Raw genomic sequence first — 23,163 nt, 5'->3', positions numbered from 1 at the left:
GTAGGCCTCCTTGCTCACACACTTTTTCAGTTCCGCACACAAATATTCTATAGGATTGAGGTCAGGTCTTTGTGATGGCCACTCCAATACCTTGACTTTGTTATCCTTAAGCCATTTTGCCACAACTTTGGAAGTATACTTGGGGTCATTGTTCATTTGGAAGACCCATTTGTGACCAAGCTTTAACTTATATCTTGAGATGTTGCTTCAATATATCCACATAATTTTGGTGTCTCATGATGCCATCTATTTTGTGAAGTGCACCAGTCCCTCCTGCAGCAAAGCACCCCAACAACATGATGCTACCACCCCCGTGCTTCCCGGTTGGGATGGTGTTCTTCGGCTTGCGAGCATCCCCCTTTTTCCTCCAACATAACAATGTTAATTATTGCCAAACAGTTCTATTTTTGTCTCATCAGACCAGAGGACATTTCTTCAAAAAGTACGAAATTTGTCCCCATGTGCAGTTGCAAACCGTAGTCTGGCTTTTTTTATGGCGGTTTTGCAGCAGTGGCTTCTTCCTTGCTGAGTGGCTAGTCAGGTTGTTGATACTCGTTATACTGTGGATATAGATACTTTTGTACCTGTTTCCTCCAGCATCTTCACAATGTCCTTTGCTGTTGTTTGGGAATTGATTCGCACCTTTCGCACCAAAGTACGTTCATCTCTAGGAGACAGAACGCATCTCCTTCCTGTGAGGTATGACGGCTGCGTGGTCCCATGGTCTTTATACTTGCGTACTATTGTTTGTACTATTGAATGTGGTACCTTCAGGCATTTGGAAATTGATCCCAAGGATGAACCAGACTTGTGGAGGTCTACAATTTCTTTTCTGGGGTCTTGGCTGATTTATTTTGATTTTCCCATGATGTCAAGCAAAGAGACACTCAAAACAACACCAGTACTCAACTTTTTCGACCCGATAAAAATAACAAAGATATCAAAAGACTCGTGGAAAATGGCCTTGTCTTGGTTCCACTACAAGTGGAAGGAGAAGATTGAAAGCCAGTAGTCTATGCTTTGAGAACAATGACTGATACCGTGTGTCATTACACACGCAGGTAGAAAAGGAATGTCTAGGCATGGCGTTTGGATGTGACAAGTTCCAGAGATGTCTACAGCTTACCTACCATCACAGCTAACAACGAGCATAAGCCATTATTGATAGTCATCATCAAAATAACCTAAACGAGATGTCGCCTAATATACAAAAGCTCACAATTAAACACCCACAGTGAGCACAGTGAGTAATGTGATCACTACAGATGATTATATTGATGTTCATGTGAATATGATGGCTGATTCTCTTCCTGTGTCAGACTCTAAATCAAAACAGAGTACAGCCGAGAGCAAAAGACACAATGCTGCAGACAGTCAACGCAAACATACATCATAGCTGGCCCATAGGTTTGTGTTCAAAATACTACCAGGTCAGGTCAGAACTCAGTGTTGTAAACAGACTGCTGCTCAGACAAGAGAAAATACAGATGTTGTGACAGGAAATGCTCGAAAGGATACACTAGGGCCACCTCAGAATCAAAAAATGCAAAAGGAGAGCAAGGGATACAGTCTACTGACCTGAAAGAAACATTGAGAGAATGATAGGGAAATGTGAAACCTGTCAGAAACATTACTACAAGGAAGTGAAATATGATACTCACCAACCTTCCAAAAGCTCCATAGCAAAAGGTTGGTACAGATCTTTTTCAGCTGAATGGCAAAGATTACCTGCCGGTGATTGACTACTATTGTAACTATCCTGAGATGACAATGCTCTCAACGCACAGCAGCAAGCAACGTCATAACACACGTCCACTATCTATAGTGTAGCCTATCATGTGGATCATCATGTGCTTGCTATACGTAATGGAAAAGGAGTCGTCAGCACATAGTCAATGGGCAATGAGATTGACATTGATAGTGTAACATGAAGCTAGGACTGTATGTCCAAGATAGTCTATTTACACATAGGGAACGCTAACTGACAATTTTTTATTAATTGACCCAAGGCTTGCTTACTTATTAATTCACTGTCCCACAGGCTACTTACAGTATGTTTATTGTGGTTAAGAATAATGTAAATGTAAGGAAGGCTTGATTTTCTATAGATATGTAAATTCCATTATAATTTGGTAGAAGCCATAGAGACAAACAGTACTGCAAGCCTAGCTTACCTTTGGGTCCTGTCTTCTCTGCTTTCTTCACACTGGGCATTGCCTCGGGCTTTGCTTTCTCCTCGGCCTGCTCCTCTTTCTTTTCCGTCTTGTCCTCCAATTTCTTATTTTCTACCTCTTTCATGGATTGTGCATCCCTCATCGCTGTAAGTAAAGACATGATCCTGTGAACAAATGCCTCCTTCTCTTCATGTAAAATTAGAGCACAAATCCTGTTGGGTGGTTTCCTGGACACAGATTAAGCCTAGTCCTGGCCTAAAAAGCGAACACAATGAAAAATCTAACTTTTTAGTCCAGGAAACCACCCCACAATGTTCACAGATACAGTAAGTTTTTACTTCATATGCCAGCCAGGGAATTAGGAAATTAAGTTTGGGCTTATTTTGGGGTATTATTGAATTACAAATCAGTACATCAATCCCTCCCAACTGTAAAAAAGGACGTAGATAGATTTTAATTGAAATTAAAAAGAAAAAAACATGATTTACCTTTAAGGACCACTTCTACCTCTTCTACTACTTCTTCTCTTGCTTGCCTCTCCTTGGATTGTCTGAGAACTATTACACAAAGAAATACGACATTTTGCAATTTTTCCTATAAAATTAAAGGTAGTGCATTACAGTGATGGTAATTAGGTAGTTGTGACAGTTAAAGCATGCATTAGTTATATTTAAAAAATGTAATAGCATATTTAGCAGGTGATATGGTGGGGTGGTGGTAACATGGTGTCATGGTTTTGTGTGACGAGACCGTACTTAATATTGCAATTTTCCCATCATGCAGAACAACTGCACGTCATTTTCTGGTTGTAAACTGGTTTTCTGTAGAAACATGTAAAGATGTAAATTTGATTATTAGATTAGGAAAGACATCATATTTAGGTTCTTATCTAGTCAGATAGTATTTTTTATCTGGTAACTAAGAAGGCCTTAACAAAACCAGTATACAACCTGACCATGACATCATTTGAAAAGTAACTTTAGAACCTACAGAGTGTACAAAACATTCAGTTTTGGGTAGTACACTATTCTTGATACCGTTGAGCGTGAAAAACCCAGCAGCGTTGCAGTTCTTGACACAAACCAGTGCTTCTGGCACCTACTACCCACCTACTACCCATTCAAAGGCACTTAAATATTTTTTCTTTCCCATTCACCCTCTGAATGGCACAAATACATAATCCATGTCTCAATTGTCTTAAGGCTTAAAAATCCTTCGTTAACCTGTCCCCTCCCCTTCATCTACACAGATTGAAGTGGATTTAACAAGTGACATCAGTCTATGACATGTTGTGTACTCTGTGTATAACCTCAGAGGTCGGTTGAGCACTCAAAATCCAAATGCACCATTTAGGGACAGTTCAACATTTCCCCATCGTAAAAAATATTTTCACATCATAAACATAACCTGTTGACAAATATTACGCCTTTTATATATCCATTGTGGGTGGATAAGGGTGTGCATACCTTGCGAGACATATACAGTACAATGATATGGAGCTGATATCTTTACAGGACCTCAAACAAATATATTCACTTCCAGGCTTTTCATGGTTCCTTAACCTACAATTTGTCAAAAGCTTTTGGAGCCCCAGTAACATCCCACATAATGCACACATGGATTGACCCTTCATGTAGTCTTAGTGGTTAGAGTGTTGGGCCAGTAACTGAAAGGTTGCTAGATCGAATCCTTGAGCTGGTAAAAATGGTTTGTCCTAACCCACTGTTCCTAGGCTGTCATTGTAAATAAGAATTTGTTCTTAACTGACTTGCCTGGTTAAATAAAATAAAAAGACAAATGTATTTCTAAAATTGTATATGGCACTTATGATTCCCTGCTGTGTGTTAAATGCTCTACATTGGGTGCCACTCTAGTATGGAACTGTGAAATGGAGAGGCTGGGGCAAGACCTGAACTGGGATACCATTTGGGAAAATTGGCTAACCCAGCACACCCGCTTATACAATAAAGTTGTGCAACCCCATTTAGACATTTTAAGATGAAGCTGATTCCCACTCCAATCTCTCCATTTGGTGTCACTCGAGAATGGATGTGATAGACGGCTGGTTTACACGGGGTTTATTTTATATCCCATGCTTTGTGGCAGCCTGTACTTGTGTTTTTGTACTTTGTGCTGCCTCACTGGTTCATTGGGCATTTTTTGTGATGTAGTTTCGTTCTGTGCAAATTATTGCCTTTGTAAAGTGCTTTGTCCACCAATCTCTGCTCTTCTGCGCCTGACTTCGATACACACGCTACACTCACCTCTTGACAACTGTCACGCCCTGACCTTAGAAATCCTTTTTATGACTCTATTTTGGTTTGGTCAGGGCGTGAGTTGGGGTGGGCATTCTGTTTTGTGTTCTATGTCTATTTCTTTGTGGTTGGCCAGGTATGGTTCTCAATCAGGGACAGCTGTCGATAATTGTCTCTGATTGGGAACCAAACTTAGGTACCCTTTTCCACCACCTGTGTTTGTGGGAGGGTGACTTTGTTTAGAGCACTTTGCTTGTGAGCTTCACGGTTTGTTTTTGTAGTGCTTAATGTTTTGTTTGGCGTCATTTGTATTAATAAAGGAAATGTACGCTCACGACACTGCACCTTGGTCCGCACCTTCCAACAGCCGTGACAACAGTATGTAAATGGTTCCATTTAAATTTTTTTTGTTTGTTTTGTTTGTATTGTCATGACGGATAATATTTGTAACATGATCCTCCGTTATGTGTATTGTATAAAGTGGAAGATAAAAAATGTTCATCACACCCAAAACATATTTTCATGTGACCCTTCCTTTGTACTGTAAAATAAGTTGCACGCCCTTCTCACTCATACAAATCATGTTTACAACCACAAATACCAACTGTAGCAACCTGGTGTTTATAAATGTGGATATCAACTTTTCCCCTTCAGTATGCTTTTGTGGCACGATCGATGACACTCAGGGCTACGGGACAGAAAGGTTGAGGGTTTGCCGACCACCACGGACGAGCTCCCTCTCCCTACCGGTTTCATTACACTACAATCAGAGCCGGCTGCACACAATGATCATCTGCTAGGTGGAAATCTGATTTTCAACATTTTGATGCCATATTTATAAATATATAAAAAATATGCAGAGAATATTCCACCAACAGGTTTCTGTGCATGACACAACCAGTTAACAAAGCACACCAACTTCAGCACATCAATATGGTTTGCATTTTCAACACCAGAATAAATGGACATTGAAAATCTCGACAAACAGAAAATACATCCCTCCTTACTTTATAGGCCTACCCAGTATTGAATGATTGGCTTGACAATCCCCTAATGTCATTAAACTTTTTGGTGTGTTGTAACAGATGTCTCTTTCCATTCATCAAATGGCCTATGCACAGTTTGGATTGATTGATTTTATTTGTCAGTAAAAAAAACACATATACACACATACATATATACATATATACATACATACATACATACATACATACATACATACATACATACATACATATATAAGCCTTAGATCACCATGCGCAATGCCAAGCGTCGTCTGGAGGGGTGTAAACCTCACCACCAGTGATGAATCACGCTTCACCATCTAGCAGTCCGACGGACGAATCTGAGTTTGGCGGATGCCAGGAGAACGCTACCTGCCCAAATGCATAGTGCCAACTCTAAAGTTTGGTGGAGGAGGAATAATTATCTAGGGCTGTTTTTCATGGTTTGAGCTAGGCCCCTTAGTTCCAGTGAATGGGAATTTTAATGCTACAGCTTACAATGATATTCTAGACTATTCTGTGCTTCCAACATTGTGGCAACAGTTTGGGGAATGCCCTTTCCTGTTTCAGCATGACAACTTATTTTTTTCCTTCGATCAGTGTGGAAGAACAGAGCCCTGACCTAAACCCCATCAAACACCTTTGGGATGAATTGGAATGCCGACTGCAAGCCATGCCTAATCGCCCAATATCAATGCCCAACCTCAGTAATGCTCATGGTTGAATGGAAGCAATTCCCCACAGCAATGTTCCAACATCTAGTGGAAAGCCTTCCCAGAAGAGTGACGGCTGTTGTAGCATCAAAGTGGGGAACAACCCCATATTAATGTCCATGATTTTGAAATGAGATGTTCGACGAGCAGGTGTCCACTTATTTTTGGTCAGTGTACATATACACTGAGTGTACAAACCATGCTATTTCCATGACATAGACTGACCAGGTGAATCAAGGTGAAAGCTATGATCCCTTATTGATGTCACTTGTTAAATCCACTTCAATCAGTGGAAATGAAGAGGAGGAGACATGTTTAAAGATGGATTTTTAACCTTGAGACAATTGAGACATGGATTGTGTATGTGTGCCATTCAGAGGGTGATTGGGCAAGACCAAATATTTACAGTAAGTACCTTTAACCTTTGTAGGTGCCAGGGCACACCAGTTTCAGTGTGTCAAGAAGTGCTGGGTTTTTCAAGCTCAACAGTTTCCCGTATGTATCAAGAATGGTCCACCACCCAAAGGACATCCACCCAACTTAACACAACTGTGGAAAGCATTGGAGTCAACATGGGCCAGCATCCCTGTGGAACACATTCGACACCTTATAGAGGTGGCTGTTCTGAGGAAATATATTAGGATGTTTTGTGCACTTAGTGTACACACAGTACAAAGTTTTAAGAGTGATTGCACTATTAAGTCTGGTACTTATTTCCATTGTGATACATATTTTTGGGGGGACATAGACAAAAAATGCTCAATTTCCATTCAATTTGCGACAGATTTTCATGTGAATATTCTAAAATCTGCACATTTTCCCATCAGAGTTATCTTTCCATCAAATTGAATTGTTGCGGATAAAAGTATGCGCTTATGTAAATAATTAGTGCACATAAAAACAACTTTGAGGTTAAATTCCCATGTACCGAATAAAAAATACAAGTTAAATGCGTTTCCATTGCATATGTGTGGTATGATTGTTAGTTAGCCTATTGCAGATCTGGACAATTGATCCACCTACCGTTGTGGCAGGTAGCCTAATGGCTGTTGGGCCATTAATCGAAAGATTGCTAGGTTGAATCCCTGAGCTGACAAGGTAAAAATCAGTTGTTCTGCACCTGAACAAGGCAGTTAATAACCCACTGTTCCTAGGCTGTCATTGTAAATAAGAATTTGTTCTTATTAACTGACTTGCTTAGTTAAAATTAATAGAGCAAATGTAAACCAGGGGAAAATGCACTACCCTTCCCTGTGCCCAATAATAAAAAATAAAAAAACATACAACCCTCCCCAAAGCATCAAAAATAAGTTTGACAACCCTCCCCTATTTAGGACCACCCAAGTAAATTTCTGTCCCTTTCTCAAAGCTTCCAGGCCTTCCACTCCTCTTAAAGCGACACTGGTCTGCTGGGCATCTACTTTGTCACTGACAAACACCACATCGACGACATGATGCACTGGTCACAGAATTCTCTCATATGCAGATAACATCTATGCTGGCTGGGTCGCATACAGGTTTTTAGCAAATGTTCGAAAAAGGCCCAATTCGCAAAATATATTGTGTCAAATCCAGGAGATGGTAAAGTAGCCCACTTTAGAAAAGTACAAATTCCCCCCAGTGCCTACCCCCTTGCACAGTCTTTACATTTTGCTGCCTTCAAAATGTAATCTCAAAAGTGAATAAATATGATTTTTTTTCTTATCGATCTACACAACAGACTTCACATTTTAAATGTTGAAGCGAAGTTAACACAACAATTGATCCTTTCATTCTTAAAATAAACTGTTCAGGCACTTCAGAAGAGAGGTTCTTGATTCTGCTCTTCACAAGTCCTCAGTGGCAGTTCCCCAAAATAACACTAGTGCTTACATAGGGAAAATGATGGGAGAGGGACCCAGTCCAGATGGAAATGTCTACCCTCAGAATGCAGAACAGCACACACCCACGCAGCCCTATTATCTTTATTTTTTACCATGACTTGCACAAAGGGTTCCAGAAAGACTGTTTTCAACATACTGTTAATCGATAAATTGTATCTATTTGTCAATTTTATAATTGGTTTGCCTCACCAAAAAGAGATGGAATAACTGAGGCAGTACGGAAAGTAGATATTGGACTAAGCCTTGAGGGGGCTTAGTTCAATAGGCTCAAGGCTTAGTCCAATATCTTCTTTCCATACTGAAATGTATATAATAAGCTTCTGTTCTAAATAAAACAGCTACAGACAAGGAATCAAAGCAACCAACAATTGGAGTCCAATATGTCAGTCATCCCAGGATATAAGTGCTAGATGTAGGCGTGCAATTTAGAGAATTGAAAATCATGTAGTGTACAGATGACTCCTCATGCATAGGACCTAATGTACTACGTTGCTGCTAAATAAGAATAAATACTTGTTTTATATAGCTAATATAAAGATAAATAAGTTATGCTAACCATTCTACAGAAAGTTAAGAAGATAAGTGGTGAAAATACATTTGTTAGTATTATTACCTCTGGCACGCTGAATGTCTTTGTCTTGGTCATCTTTATCCTCGGGCTCCCCATCATCTTTAAGGTGGGCCTTCGATCCCAGTCTTTTAAACATCTTAAAGGGAATTGGAACATTTATCTTCCTTTTGACACCAGCTTTCTTGCTCTCACTGTTGTTGTTGTTTTCATCATCATCATCATCATCATCAATGATTTCAGAGTAATTTCCATCAGTATCAGGAAGTTGGGCCATTTCTTCAATGTCAGCCACTACATCAAGAACATCAAGCTTTTCAGCTCCACTGACATCAATATATTCATATTCATCAATTGACTGCTTCAACTCCTTTTCTTCCTCTTCCTCATGTTTTACATAATCTTCATGATCTTCATCACCAAGTTCAATACTGGCATTAGATCCCACTTCTTGAAACAACTGGTTTTGGATCGGCACATTTATTTTTGTGGTGTATGTCTTGGCTCCAACTGAACTGTCTTCATTGTCAATGTCTTCTCCATCTTCAACATCTTGATCTTTGACGTCAAAGTCATGGGTATCACCCTCCTCTTCATCTACTTCTAAGTGATGAACCTTCTCTTTCTCCATCCTCTTTTCTTTCCCCTCCTCCTCGCGGCCATCAACATTGATTACCTCACCATCCATCGTTTGTTCATGGTCAAGTTCTTCAACATCCCCATCTACATGTGTGACGTAATGGTAACAAATTAAGGTGTTTTTCAAATCTCACATTATTTTCATTAGCAATTTAGGGGTGAGTGGTGGAAGTTGAGCCAAATCTTACATTCAGCATCACTCAGTCAAGATAAATATAGTATTCTTTCTAACAAAGATATCTACAGTGCCTTTGGAAAGAATTCAGACCCCTTGACATTTTCACATTTTGTTACGTTACAGCCTTATTCTAAAATGTATTAAATCGTTGTTTTTTTTACCTCAAACTACACACAATACCCAATAATGACAAAGCAAAAACAAAGTTGACATTTTTGCTAATTTATGAAAAATAAAAACTGAAATATCACATTTACATAAGTATTGAGACCATTTACTAAGTACTTTTTGAAGCACCATTGGCAGCGATTACAGCATCGATTCTTCTTGTGTATGACACTAAAAGCCTGGCACACCTGTATTTGGACAGTTTCTCCCATTCTTCTCTGCAGATCCTCTCAAGCTCTGTCAGGTTGCTGCGCCGCTATTTTCAGGTCTCTCCAGAGATGTTCGATCGGGTTCAAGTCCGGGCTTTGGCTGGGCCACACAAGGACATTCAGATACTTGGCCCATAGCCTCTCCTGCATTGTCTTGGCTGTGTGCTTAGGGTTGTTTTCCTGTTAGGTGAACCTTCACTCCAGTCTGAGGTCCTGAGCGCTCTGGAGCAGGTTTTCATCAAGGACCTCTGTACTTTGCTCCATTCATCTTTGCCTGACTAGACTCCCAGTCCATGCCACTGAAAAACATCCCCACATTATCATGCTGCCACCACAATGCTTTACTGTAGGGATGGTGTCAGGTTTCCAATAGATGCAACGCTTGGCATTCAGACCAGAGAATCTTGTTTCTCTCCAAAACTCTTGAACGTGCCGTCCTTGGCCAGCTCTCCCGCTATCTCTCTCAGAATGACCTTCTTGATCCAAATCAGTCAGGTTTCAAGACTAGTCATTCAACTGAGACTGCTCTTCTCTGTATCACGGAGGCGCTCCGCACCGCTAAAGCTAACTCTCTCTCCTCTGCTCTCATCCTTCTAGACCTATGGGCTGTTCGATACATGTGAACCATCAGATCCTCCTCTCCACCCTCTCCGAGTTGGGCATCTCCGACGCTGACAGGTCGCTCCTACCAGGTGGCGTGGCGAGAATCTGTCTCCTCACCACGCGCTCTCACCACTGGTGTCCCCCAGGGCTCTGTTCTAGGCCCTCTCCTATTCTCGCTATACACCAAGTCACTTGGCTCTGTCATAACCTCACATGGTCTCTCCTATCATTGCTATGCAGACAACACACAATTAATCTTCTCCTTTCCTCCTTCTGATGACCAGGTGGTGAATCGCATCTCTGCATGTCTGGCAGACATATCAGTGTGGATGACGGATCACCACCTCAAGCTGAACCTCGGCAAGACGGAGCTGCTCTTCCTCCCGGGAAGGACTGCCCGTTCCATGATCTCGCCATCACGGTTGACAACTCCATTGTGTCCTCCTCCCAGAGCGCTAAGAACCTTGGCGTGATCCTGGACAACACCCTGTCGTTCTCAACTAACACTCAAGGTGGCCCGTTCCTGTAGGTTCATGCTCTACAACATCCGCAGAGTACGACCCTGCCTCACACAGGAAGCGGCGCAGGTCCTAATCCAGGCACTTGTCATCTCCCGTCTGGATTACTGCAACTCGCTGTTGGCTGGGCTCCCTGCCTGTGCCATTAAACCCCTACAACTCATCCAGAACGCTGCAGCCCGTCTGGTGTTCAACCTTCCCAAGTTCTCTCACGTCACCCCGCTCCTCCGCTCTCTCCACTGGCTTCCAGTTGAAGCTCGCATCCGCTACAAGACCATGGTGCTTGCCTACGGAGCTGTGAGGGGAACGGCACCTCAGTACCTCCAGGCTCTGATCAGGCCCTACACCCAAACAAGGGCACTGCGTTCATCCACCTCTGGCCTGCTCGCCTCCCTACCACTGAGGAAGTACAGTTCCCGCTCAGCCCAGTCAAAACTGTTCGCTTCTGGCTCCCCAATGGTGGAACAGACCCCCTCACGACGCCAGGACAGCGGAGTCCATCACCACCTTCCGGAGACACCTGAAACCCCACCTCTTTAAGGAATACCTAGGATAGGATAAAGTAATCCTTCTCACCCCCCTTAAAAGATTTAGATGCACTATTGTAAAGTGGCTGTTCCACTGGATGTCATAAGGTGAATGCACCAATTTGTAAGTCGCTCTGGATAAGAGCGTCTGCTAAATGACTTAAATGTAAATGTTTCTCATGGTCTGAGAGTCTTTAGGTGCTTTTTGGCAAACTCCAAGTGGGCTGTCATGTGCCTTTTACTGAGGAGTGGCTCCATCTGGCCACTCTACCATAAAGGCCTGATTGGTGGAGTGCTGCAGAGATGGTTGTCCTTCTGGAATGTTCTCCCATCTCCACAGGGGAACTCCAGAGCTCTTTCAGAGTGACAATTGGGTTCCTGGTCACCTCCCTGACCAAGGCCCTTCTCCACTGATTGCTCTGTTTTGCTGGACGGCCTGCTCTAGGAAGAGTCTTGGTAGTTCCAAACTTCTTTCATTTAAAAAGGATTCAGGCCACTGTGTTCTTGGAGACCTTCAATGCTGCAGATATTTTATGGTACCCTTCCCCAGATGAACAATTCCTTCGACCTCGTGGCTTGGTCTTTGCTCTGACATGCACTGTCAACTGTCTGACTTTTTATACAGTGCCTTGCGAAAGTATTCGGCCCCCTTAAACTTTGCGACCTTTTGCCACATTTCAGGCTTCAAACAAAGATATAAAACTATTTTTTTGTGAAGAATGAACAACAAGTGGGACACAATCATGAAGTGGAACGACATTTATTGGATATTTCAAACTGAAAAATTGGGCATGCAAAATTATTCAGTCCCCTTAAGTTAATACTTTGTAGCACCACCTTTTGCTGCGATTACAGCTGTACGTCGCTTGGGGTATGTCTATCAGTTTTGCACATCGAGAGACTGAAATCTTTTCCCATTCCTCCTTGCAAAACAGCTCGAGCCCAGTGAGGTTGGATGGAGAGCATTTGTGAACAGCAGTTTTCAGTTCTTTCCACAGATTCTCGATTGGATTCAGGTCTGGACTTTGACTTGGCCATTCTAACACCTGGATATGTTTATTTTTGAACCATTCCATTGTAGATTTTGCTTTATGTTTTGGATCATTGTCTTGTTGGAAGACAAATCTCCGTCCCAGTCTCAGGTCTTTTGCAGACTCCATCAGGTTTTCTTCCAGAATGGTCTTGTATTTGGCTCCATCCATCTTCCCATCAATTTTAACCATCTTCCCTGTCCCTGCTGAAGAAAAGCAGGCCCAAACCATGATGCTGCCACCACCATGTTTGACAGTGGGGATGGTGTGTTCAGGGTGATGAGCTGTGTTCAGGGTGATGAGCTGTGTTGCTTTTACACCAAACATAACGTTTTGCATTGTTGCCAAAAAGTTCAATTTTGGTTTCATCTGACCAGAGCACCTTCTTCCACATGTTTGGTGTGTCTCCCAGGTGGCTTGTGGCAAACTTTAAACAACACTTTTTATGGATATCTTTAAGAAATGGCTTTCTTCTTGCCACTCTTCCATAAAGGCCAGACTTGTGCAATATAAGACTGATTGTTGTCCTATGGACAGAGTCTCCCACCTCAGCTGTAGATCTCTGCAGTTCATCCAGAGTGATCATGGGCCTCTTGGCTGCATCTCTGATCAGTCTTCTCCTTGTATGAGCTGAAAGTTTAGAGGGACGGCCAGGTCTTGGTAGATTTGCAGTGGTCTGATACTCCTTCCATTTCAATATTATTGCTTGCACAGTGCTCTTTGGGATGTTTAAAGCTTGGGAAATCTTTTTGTATCCAAATCCGGCTTTAAACTTCTTCACAACAGTATCTCGGACTTGCCTGGTGTGTTCCTTGTTCTTCATGATGCTCTCTGCACTTTTAACGGACCTCTGAGACTATCACAGTGCAGGTGCATTTATACGGAGACTTGATTACACACAGGTGGATTGTATTTATCATCATTAGTCATTTAGGTTAACATCGGATCATTCAGAGTTCCTCACTGAACTTCTGGAGAGAGTTTGCTGCACTGAAAGTAAAGGGGCTGAATAATTTTGCACGCCCAATTTTTCAGTTTTTGATTTGTTAAAAAAGTTTGAAATATCCAATAAATGTCGTTCCACTTCATTGTGTCCCACTTGTTGTTGATTCTTCACAAAAATATACAGTTTTATATCTTTATGTTTGAAGCCTGAAATGTGGCAAAAGGTCGGAAAGTTCAAGGGGGCCGAATACTTTCGCAAGGCACTGTATGTGTGCCTTTCCAAATCATGTCCAAGTTGTAGAAACGTCTCAATGATGATCTTTGAAAACAGGATACACATGAGCTCAATTTTGAGTGTCATATCAAAAGGGTCTGAATACTTATGTAAATGAGGAATCTGTTTTAAATTTTTTATAAGTTAACAAACATCTAAAAACCTGTTTTCACTTTGTCATTATGGGGTATTGTGTGTAGATTTGAGATTTGTATGTTATTTATATCCATTTTATAATACGGCTGTAACGTAACAAAATGTGAAAAAAAGTCAAGGGGTCTGAAAACTTTCCGAAAGCAATTTACATATACACTGAGTATACAAAACATTAAGAACAGGTGAATCCAGCTTTAATCCCTTCTTGATGTCACATGCTAAATCCACTTTAATCAATGTAGATCAGTGGATCCCAAACTTTTTATAGTCCCATACCCCTTTAAACAGTCAACCTTTAGCTGCGTACCCCCTCTAGCACCAGTGTCAGAGCACTCTCCAATGTTATTTTTGCCATCATTGTAAGCCTGCCACACACACATTATACGATACATCTATTTAACATAAGAATGAGTGTGAGTTTGTCACAAGTATAATATCGTACTTTTTGGAGAAATGTTCTGGTCTGATGAAACAAAAATAGAACCGTTTGGCCATAATGACCATCGTTATGATTTGAGGAAAAAGGGGGAGCTTTGCAAGACAAAGAACACCATCCCAACTATGAAGCACGGCGGTGGCAGCATCATGTTGTGGGGGTGCTTTGCAGCAGGAGGGACTCGTGCACTTCACAAAGTAGATGGCATCATGAGACAGGAAAATGATGTGGATATATTGAAGCAGCATCTCAAGACATCAGTAAAGCTTGGTTGCAAATGGGATGCAAAATTATGAATCTGATGCGTGTAGTTTTAGTCAGAATTTGGGTAAAACAGTATAAACTGTGTAGTGGAAAAACAGACTGAGAAAAATGCGGTGCCAACCTGGCTTGGCCTCGGAGATTTGGGAGAGGACAGGGAGTACTTCAAGGTCTCCCTAATCTTTGTCGGCTGGGTAGTGATTACAGTATGTGTGTAGGATACCTACTGGTTGTGTGTGAAGGTATGTGCGTAAGGAGCCAGTATAAAATGGATGGTTTTGTACAACGGGGGAGAGCGCTCTCGTGAATAAACATTTTGACTATTGTAGCTGGGCCTCCGTCTGTTTCATTCAACCATAATCTTACAAACTCTGGGTTGCAGACTGAGTAGTTTAATTGAAGTGGTTTATAAAACATTGAGAAAAGAATTATCTTAACCTCTTGAAGCTAGGGGGCACTATTTTTATGTTTGGAAAAATAACGTTCCCAAAGTAAACGGCCTATTTCTTAGGACCAGATGCTTGAATGTGCATATACAGTGGGGCAAAAAAGTATTTAGTCAGCCACCAATTGTGCAAGTTCTCCCACTTAAAAAGATGAGAGGCCTGTCATTTTCATCATAGGTACACTTAAACTATGACAGACAAAATGAGAGAGAAAAATCCAGAAAAATCACATTGTAGGATTTTTAATGAATTTATTTGAATGATTTTTAATTAATTTAAATCTGTGGAAAATAAGTATTTGGTCAATAACAAAAGTTCTCAATACTTTGTCATTGCCAACAAAGGGTATATAACAGAGGTCAAACGTTTTCTGTAAGTCTTCACACTTTGGCATAGAATTCACTGGCTTGTATGCGAAGCAGTAATTGTTTCAAGACGTCTCCTGCCATGTCACTAATGCGTTGTGAAACAGTGTTTTTTGATGAATCTATTGTCTGTATAGTTTTTTGGGCCTTTTCTCCCAGAATTGTCCCAACCATATCCGCAGCAGCAGGAATAATTAAGACCTCCACAATAGTATGGGGCTCGTCTGTCCTAGCCACTCGGTAGCTCACCATATAAGACGCTTCTAGCCCCTTATTAATGGCATCTGTTGCTTTTTTGTACATTTCTTAGAAAAGGCACTACTCCCAATATAAGTGAACACCAAATCAATGTTGCTCTCATAATATTTGTGCCTCTTCAATGGTCCAACGTCCTTGTCTGTTGTTCGGCGCTTTCCTGGGTAAGGGGGCAGTAGCTCTTTGGCTGCATCAGATTCACAACTGTCAGTGTCCATGCTAACTGGGCTAGCAACAAATGTAGAATTACTGATGCTAGCATTGGATGTGCTCATGGAAGCAGAACAACTTGTGTAGTCAACAGGTGCAGTACTGCTGGTAGTAGCAGTACTACCAGTAGAGCTGGTATGTGTCTCTATGGACGCAGGTCTTACTTTTTTTGACCATTTATCCATTTTCGAGCAAACGGAATGAGCAGCAGCTACGTTTTGCTACATACAGACCGTTAGTAAAATTATCGCGAGAGAGTAGCGGTTCATGTGATTGGATGTTAATTATTTGACTAGGCGACCTGTATTTGACATTGTGTTGTTATTTCGCTGAACACTAAATTGTTTAATTGTAATTTTGGCAGTGAAACTAGGCTATTCAGCTAATAATTGTGTGTTTCAGAAATAGTCCACCACCCAAAGGATATCCAGCCAACTTGACACAACAGTGGGAAACTTTGGAGTAAACATGGGACAGCATCCCTGTGGAACACTTTCGATACCTTGTAGAGCCCATGTCCTAATGAATTGAGCCAGTTCTGAGGGCAAAAATGGGGGCGGGGGCGTGTTCCTAATGTTTGGTATACTCAGTGTATTTCAGGATATTGTGTGTCCCTCGAAATTAGCAGTTTTGAAAACATAGCCCGTCCAAAAAAAAGTGGCTTCTTGGCACAACTTACTCCGGCTATGGGACAGGGTTACTTGAGCCGCCTACACATTTCTGGACTGAATAAAATATTACCACTACATTTTTAAATTAGGTCTATCTTTATTTCCCGAACAGAATCAATCACTTTTTTTATATATACACGCAATCACTTTTTTGATATATACACATTACCGGTCAAAAGTTTCAGAACACCTTCTCATTCACAGGTTTTTATTTTTTTTAATGTATTTTCTACATGGTAGAATAATAGTGAAGACATCAAAACTATGAAATAACACATATGGAATAAGGACAAAAAGTGTTGAGATTCTTCAAATAGCCACCCGTTGCCTTGATGACAGCTTTGCACAGTCTTGGCATTCTCAACCAGCTTCATGAGTTAGTCACCTGGAATGCATTTCAATTAACAGGTGTGCCTTCATAAAAATTAATTTGTGGAATGTCTTCCTTCTTAATGCATTGAGCCAATCAGTTGTGTTGTGACAAGGTGGGGATGGGGGTATACAGAAGGTAGCCCTATTTGGTATTCAACAACCGCTGAATAGCATAGTGCTACATTCAATAAATATTACTACAAATATTTATACTCATGAAATCACAAGTGCAATATAGGAAAACACAGCTTAGCCTTTTGTTAATCCACCTGTCGTGTCAGATTTGGTAATTATGCTTTACAGCGAAGCAATCCAAGCGTTTGTGTAAGTTAATCGATCGAACGACAAAACATTAAGTACACTTAGCATCAGGAAGCTTGGTCACGAAAATCAGAAAAGCAATCAAATTAATCGTTTACCTTTGATGATCTTTGGATGTTTTCACTCACGAGACTCCCAGTTACACAACAAATGTTCCTTTTGTTCCATAAAGAATATTTTTATATCCAAAATACCTCAGTTTGTTTGTTTCCCTGCAGCCATATTAAGACAAGAACTTTGTGCAGTCAAAAAAAATCAAGTGCTATGATGAAACTGGCTCTCATGAGGACCGCCACAGGAATGCAAGCCCCAGAGTCACTTCTTCTGCAGAGGATAAGTTCATTAGAGTTACCAGCCTCAGAAATTGCAGCCCAAATAAATGCTTCACAGAGTTCAATTTACAGACATATCTCAACATCAACTGTTCAGAGGAGACCGTGTGAATCAGGCCTTTATGGTCGAATTATTGCAAAGAAACCACTACTAAAGGACACCAATAAGAAAAAAAGAGACTTGCTTGGACCAATAAACACAAGCAATGGACATTAGACCGGTGGTAATTTTGTCCTTTAGTCTGGAGTCCAAATTGGAGAATTTTGGTTCCAACCGCCGTATCTTTGTGAGGCACGGTGTGGCTGAACGGATGATCTCGGCATGTGTATTTTCCACCGTAAAGCATGGAGGAGGAAGTGTTATGGCGTGGGGGTGCTTTGCTGGTGACACCGTCTGTGATTTATTTATAATTCAAGGCACACTAAACCAGAATGGCTACCACAGCAGTCTGCAGCGATAAGCCATCCCATCTGGCTTTCGCATAGTGGGACTATCATTTGTTTTTCAACAGGACAATGACCCAACACACCTCCAGGCTGTGTAAGGGCTATTTTACCAAGAAGGAGAGTGATGGAGTCCTGCATCAGATAACCTGGCTTCCACAATCACCCGACCTCAACCAAATTGAGTTGGTTTGGGATGAGTCGGACCGCAGAGTGAAGAAAAAGCAGCCAACAAGTGCTCAGCATATGTGGGAACTCTTTCAAGAATGTTGGAAAAGCATTCCAAGTAAAGTTGGTTAAAATAGTATGTCAAGAGTGTGCAAAGATTTCATCAAGGCAAAAGATGGCTATTTGAAGAATCTGAAATGTAAAATATATTTTGATTTGTTTAACACTTTGTTTACGACATGATTCCATATGCGTTATTTCATAGTTTTGATGTCTTCACTACTACTCTACAATGTAGAAAATAGTAAAAATAAAGAATAACCCTTGAATGAGCAGGTGTTCAAAAACTTTTGACCTGTTGTATATATATATATATATATATATATATAGAGAGAGAGAGAGAGAGAGAGAGAGAATTTTAAGCATATTTTAACACAAGCTTAACACGTAACAAACACTGTACTTTTTTGATAACACCTTCAACATTGGCCAGACCCTGGTGTTACCTTATATTTCAGCAAGAATACTTCATTTTTCTCAACTTGTCATTGGCTCAACTTACCCATAGGCAAACATTTTGAATATATTAGCCCACACAGGTACAAGGATGCACATTCATGCTAAATTTAAGACCTCATATTGAAGGGTGTAGAGACTCCAACTGATGTGTAGAACAATCTTAAAGTTATTTACTTTGGTTTAGATACAAGCATCATGACTAACAAAATACATTGATTTGACTTGGTGAAAATCAATGTTTTGGACCTAGACTCCCTAAATATTTGGACAAATTATATATTGTGTGTATGGTTTCCTAGAAACAAGGGGTGACTCAACTTAACATTACACTCAATTTACCCCACTCTTCCCTACTTTGATATGTTTTATGATCATAAATTAAAATCTGATTTTGTACATTGGACATAAAATTATATTTTAAATATTTCCAAATACCTTGGTCTTTATCCATATCCTTAGGAAGTACCTCTCCAGCTCTTAGATGGGCCTTAGATCCCACTTTTCTAACCGTCTGTTTTTGGATCCGCACATTTACTTTGGTGGTGTATGTCTTGGCCCCCGCTGAACTGTCCTCATCGTCAATGTCTTCTCCATTTCCAACCTCTTGATCTTTAACATCAAGGTCATCTGTATCATGATTGTCCTTATCAGCTTCATATTCTTCTTGATCATAGTCACTAACAACTTGATCTTTAATTTCAAGGTCACTGTGATCATTTTTATTCCCATCATCAATGTCTTCCTCTGCATCTTCATGATGTTCATCACCAACTTCAATACTGGCCCTAGATCCCACTTTTCTGACCATCTGTTTTTGCATCAGCACATGTCTTTTGGTGGCGTATGTCTTGGTCCCCTCTGATCTGTCCTCATCGTCAATGTCTTCTCCATCTTCAACCTCTTGATCTTTGACATCAAGGTAATTTGTGTCATGATTTTCCTCATCAGCTTCATATTCTTCATAATCATCATCCCCAACGACTTGATCTTTAATGTCAAGGTCGCTGTGATGATCATGTGTATGCTCATCATCAATGTCTTCCTCTGCCTCCTCTCCATTGTCTTCATAATGTTCATCTCCAACTTCAATATTGGCCCTAGATCCCACTTTTCTGACCATCTGTTTTTGGATCCGCACATTTATTTTGGAGGCGTATGTCTTGGTCCCCTCTGAACTGTCCTCATCGTCAATGTCTTCTCCATGTTCAACCTCTTGATCTTTGACATCAAGGTAATCTGTGTCATTATTGTGCTCATCAGCTTCAGCTTCTTCATGATCATCATCAACAACTTGATCTTTAGTGTCAATGTCACTGTGATCATCATGTTTATACTCAATGTCTTCCTCTGCCTCCTCCTCATCATATTCATGATGTTCATCACCAACTTCAATATTGGCCCTAGATTCCACTTTTCTAAGCATCGTTTTTTGAATCTGCACATTTCTTTTGGTGGTGTATATCATGGCTCCCTTTGAACTGTTTTCATTGTAAATGCCTTCATTTTCAACACCATGATCTTTGACGTCAACCTCATGGGTATCACCCTCCTCCTCATCTAACTCTAAGTGATGATCCTTCTCTTTCACCTCCTCCTTGCTAACATCCATGATTTCGTCATCGTCCATTGTTTGTTCATCGTCAAGCTCTTCAACATCACAATCTACATCAGTGATGTAATGCAACAAATTAACATATTTTCCCTGTCTTTTAAAGTTAATTACAGTTATTTACTTTGATATGATGACTAACCTATCATAAATTAAAATCACATTTTGGACATCATAGCTAATGATATGAAATATTTCCAAATACCTTGTTGGTCTTCATCCATATCCTTAGGAAGTACCTCTCCAGCTCTTAGGTGGGCCTTAGATCCCATGACTCTAAGCATCTGTTTTTGGATCCACAACTTTTTTGGGGTGGTGTATTTCTTCACCCCCTCTGAACTGTCATCAGTACTGTCCTTGTCTCCTTGCTCTTCTTCAGCCTCTTTGACAGCATCATCCTTCTCCGCCACAACTGGAGTGACGCGTGCAGGGTCATCGTCCTTTGTAGTGCCTATCAATTCTGCAACTGTGTCACCAAGCCACTTTGTCTTTATTATTGACTTTACCATCTCCACATCTCATTAGCATTCGTCAGAGGTGAGTTGGTGCAGATGCAAACACGCAAACATTAAGACATTGACAGAGTTATGGAAATGAAATGGCAACACATTCCAACATTCGTCATATTCATACAAGATACACCACATGCTGCACTCGGATTGGCCGACTTCCTTTTTTATCTAGCCTGCGATTATATTCAATTGACACTTATCTAAATGGTTGTGTTGACCGTCTATCATTTGTTGCATAGATGAAAACTGTTCCAGACATAAAATCTCTAAGCAGTCATCCATTAAATAATCCCTCTTGAAATACGATGCCAACTGTTTAACTTTATCCTTGACGGAATGTAGACAACATCTATTTACTTTAAACCAGTAGTGAACATTTGAATTGCAACATTTAGTCCGTGGTCAGTCAATCAAACAGAATGCAGAAACAATGCAAGAGGGGTACAAGACAACATGGAAGAAGAGAATGCAACTCCTAAACCAATATATTTCCATTTCAGAGGCACCTCATGCTTTACAAACTTCAGTAAATCAAATAATTGTTAGGGGAACAATATGAACACAAATAAGGATGAATGAATACATGAAAACAGAAACAAAAACAAACTGTTACAACGAAGGAACTGTCAGTGTGTGTATTTACAATTTGAATGGGGAAATACAATGCAGTCAGTCACCAATTCCAAAACATTTTAGTTCAGACATTTATTGAATTATTACTAAAGCCCTAATATGATGAGCACGAAATATTAACATTTTCCCATGAAATATAAGTATTGTCCCATTAGTAGTCTACATGCATTAACTAAAATTATTCATACCCGTGACTTATTCCACATTTTGTTACAGCCCGATTTCAAAATAAAAATCTCACCCATCTACACACAATACCCCGTGACAAATATTTGTTTTAATGTTAGCACATTTATCGAAAATGAAACACAGAAATAGCTCATTTACATAAGTAGCCACACCCCTGAGTCCATACATTGCAGAAGCACATTTGGCAGCAATTACAGCTTTGAGTCATCATGGGTATGTCTATCAGCTTCACACATCTGGAATTGGGGATTTTCTTAAGCTCTGTTAAGTTAGATGGGAGTGGTGGTGAACAATATTCTTCAAATCTTTCCACTGATTTCCAGTGGGATTCCAAGTCTGTTTTGGCTGGGCCACTCAAACTTTCACATTCTTGTTCTGAAGCCATTCCATCATTGCTTTGGCTGTATGCTTGGGGTAATTGTTCTCAAGACATAGCACTTTGCGTTCAAGCCAAAGAGTTACATTTTTGTCTCAGCAGACCACAGAATCATTTGCCTTATGCTCTCTCAAGTATCTTTTCGCAAACTCCAGCCATGCTGTCATGTGCCTTTTTCTCAGAAGTGGCAACATTTAGTCAGTGGTCAGACAGAAGTCTGCCCACTCTCCTGTAAAGCCCAGGTTGGTGAAGTGCTGTAGAGACCGTTGTCCTTCTGGCATGTTCTCCCATCCCAGTCTCGGAACTCTAGTTCTGTCAGCGTAGTCATTGGGTTCTTGGTCACCTCCCTGATCAAGGTCCATCTTGCCTGGTTTCTCAGTTTGGTCAGACAGCCAGCTCTAGGCAGAGCCTGGGTAGTTCCATATTTTTTCAATTTCCCAATGATGGAGACCACTGTGCTTTTGGAAACGTTCAACACTAGAAATGTTTTATACCCTTCCCCAGATATAATTTTATCTCAGAGATCATCGGAAAGTTCCTTGGGCTTGATGGTATAGTTTCTGCTCTGACTTGCACTGTCAACTGTGGGAAATTATATAGACAGGTGTTTCTTTCTGAGGTTGCAAGATCGAATCCCCGAGCTGATAAGGTAAAAATATGTTGTTCTGCCCCTGAACAAATCAAATCAAATGTATTTATATAGCCCTTCTTACATCAGCTGATATCTCAAAGTGCTGTACAGAAACCCAGCCTAAAACCCCAAACAGCAAGCAATGCAGGTGTAGAAGCAATATGGCTAGGAAAAACTCCCTAGAAAGGCCAAAACCTAGGAAGAAACCTAGAGTGGAACCAGGCTATGAGGGGTGGCCAGTCCTCTTCTGGCTGTGCCGTGTGGAGATCATAACAGAACATGGCCAAGATGTTCAAATGTTCATAAATGACCAGAATAGTCAAATAATAAAAATCACAGCAGTTTTCGAGAGTGCAGCAAGTCAGCACCTCTGGAGTAAATGTCAGTTGGCTTTTCATAGCCGATCATTAAGAGTATCTCTACCACTCCTGCTGTCTCTAGAGAGTTGAAAACAGCAGGTCTGGGACAGGTAGCACATCCGGTGAACAGGTCAGGTTTCCATAGCCGCAAGTTGTAGTGACATCTAAAAAATTATCAAAAGAAAATGGATGCACCTCAGCTCAATTTG

The 23,163-nt window shown here is 40.8% G+C and overlaps 1 protein-coding gene across 50 annotated transcripts in view; it reads right to left on the bottom strand.

Annotated features, from left to right (window-relative positions):
• Positions 1–23,163, bottom strand: part of si:ch211-266g18.10 (titin) — a 140,060-nt gene that overhangs the window by 95,011 nt on the left and 21,886 nt on the right. For all 50 annotated transcript variants that reach the window (XM_052478610.1, XM_052478613.1, XM_052478616.1 and 47 more), the window contains exons 11-15: positions 20,460–20,720; positions 19,081–20,307; positions 8,643–9,320; positions 2,663–2,731; positions 2,175–2,318 (exon numbers count right to left, since the gene is read on the bottom strand). In XM_052478610.1, coding sequence (XP_052334570.1) covers positions 2,175–2,318; positions 2,663–2,731; positions 8,643–9,320; positions 19,081–20,307; positions 20,460–20,720 — 2,379 coding nt within the window. The remainder of the gene's footprint in view (positions 1–2,174; positions 2,319–2,662; positions 2,732–8,642; positions 9,321–19,080; positions 20,308–20,459; positions 20,721–23,163) is intronic.

This window comes from Oncorhynchus keta, chromosome 2 (assembly GCF_023373465.1).
Source record: "Oncorhynchus keta strain PuntledgeMale-10-30-2019 chromosome 2, Oket_V2, whole genome shotgun sequence".
Classification (NCBI taxonomy): domain Eukaryota; kingdom Metazoa; phylum Chordata; class Actinopteri; order Salmoniformes; family Salmonidae; genus Oncorhynchus; species Oncorhynchus keta.
The sequence above is the reverse complement of the archived record's forward strand: the minus strand, read 5'-3'. Positions and strand labels throughout refer to the sequence as shown.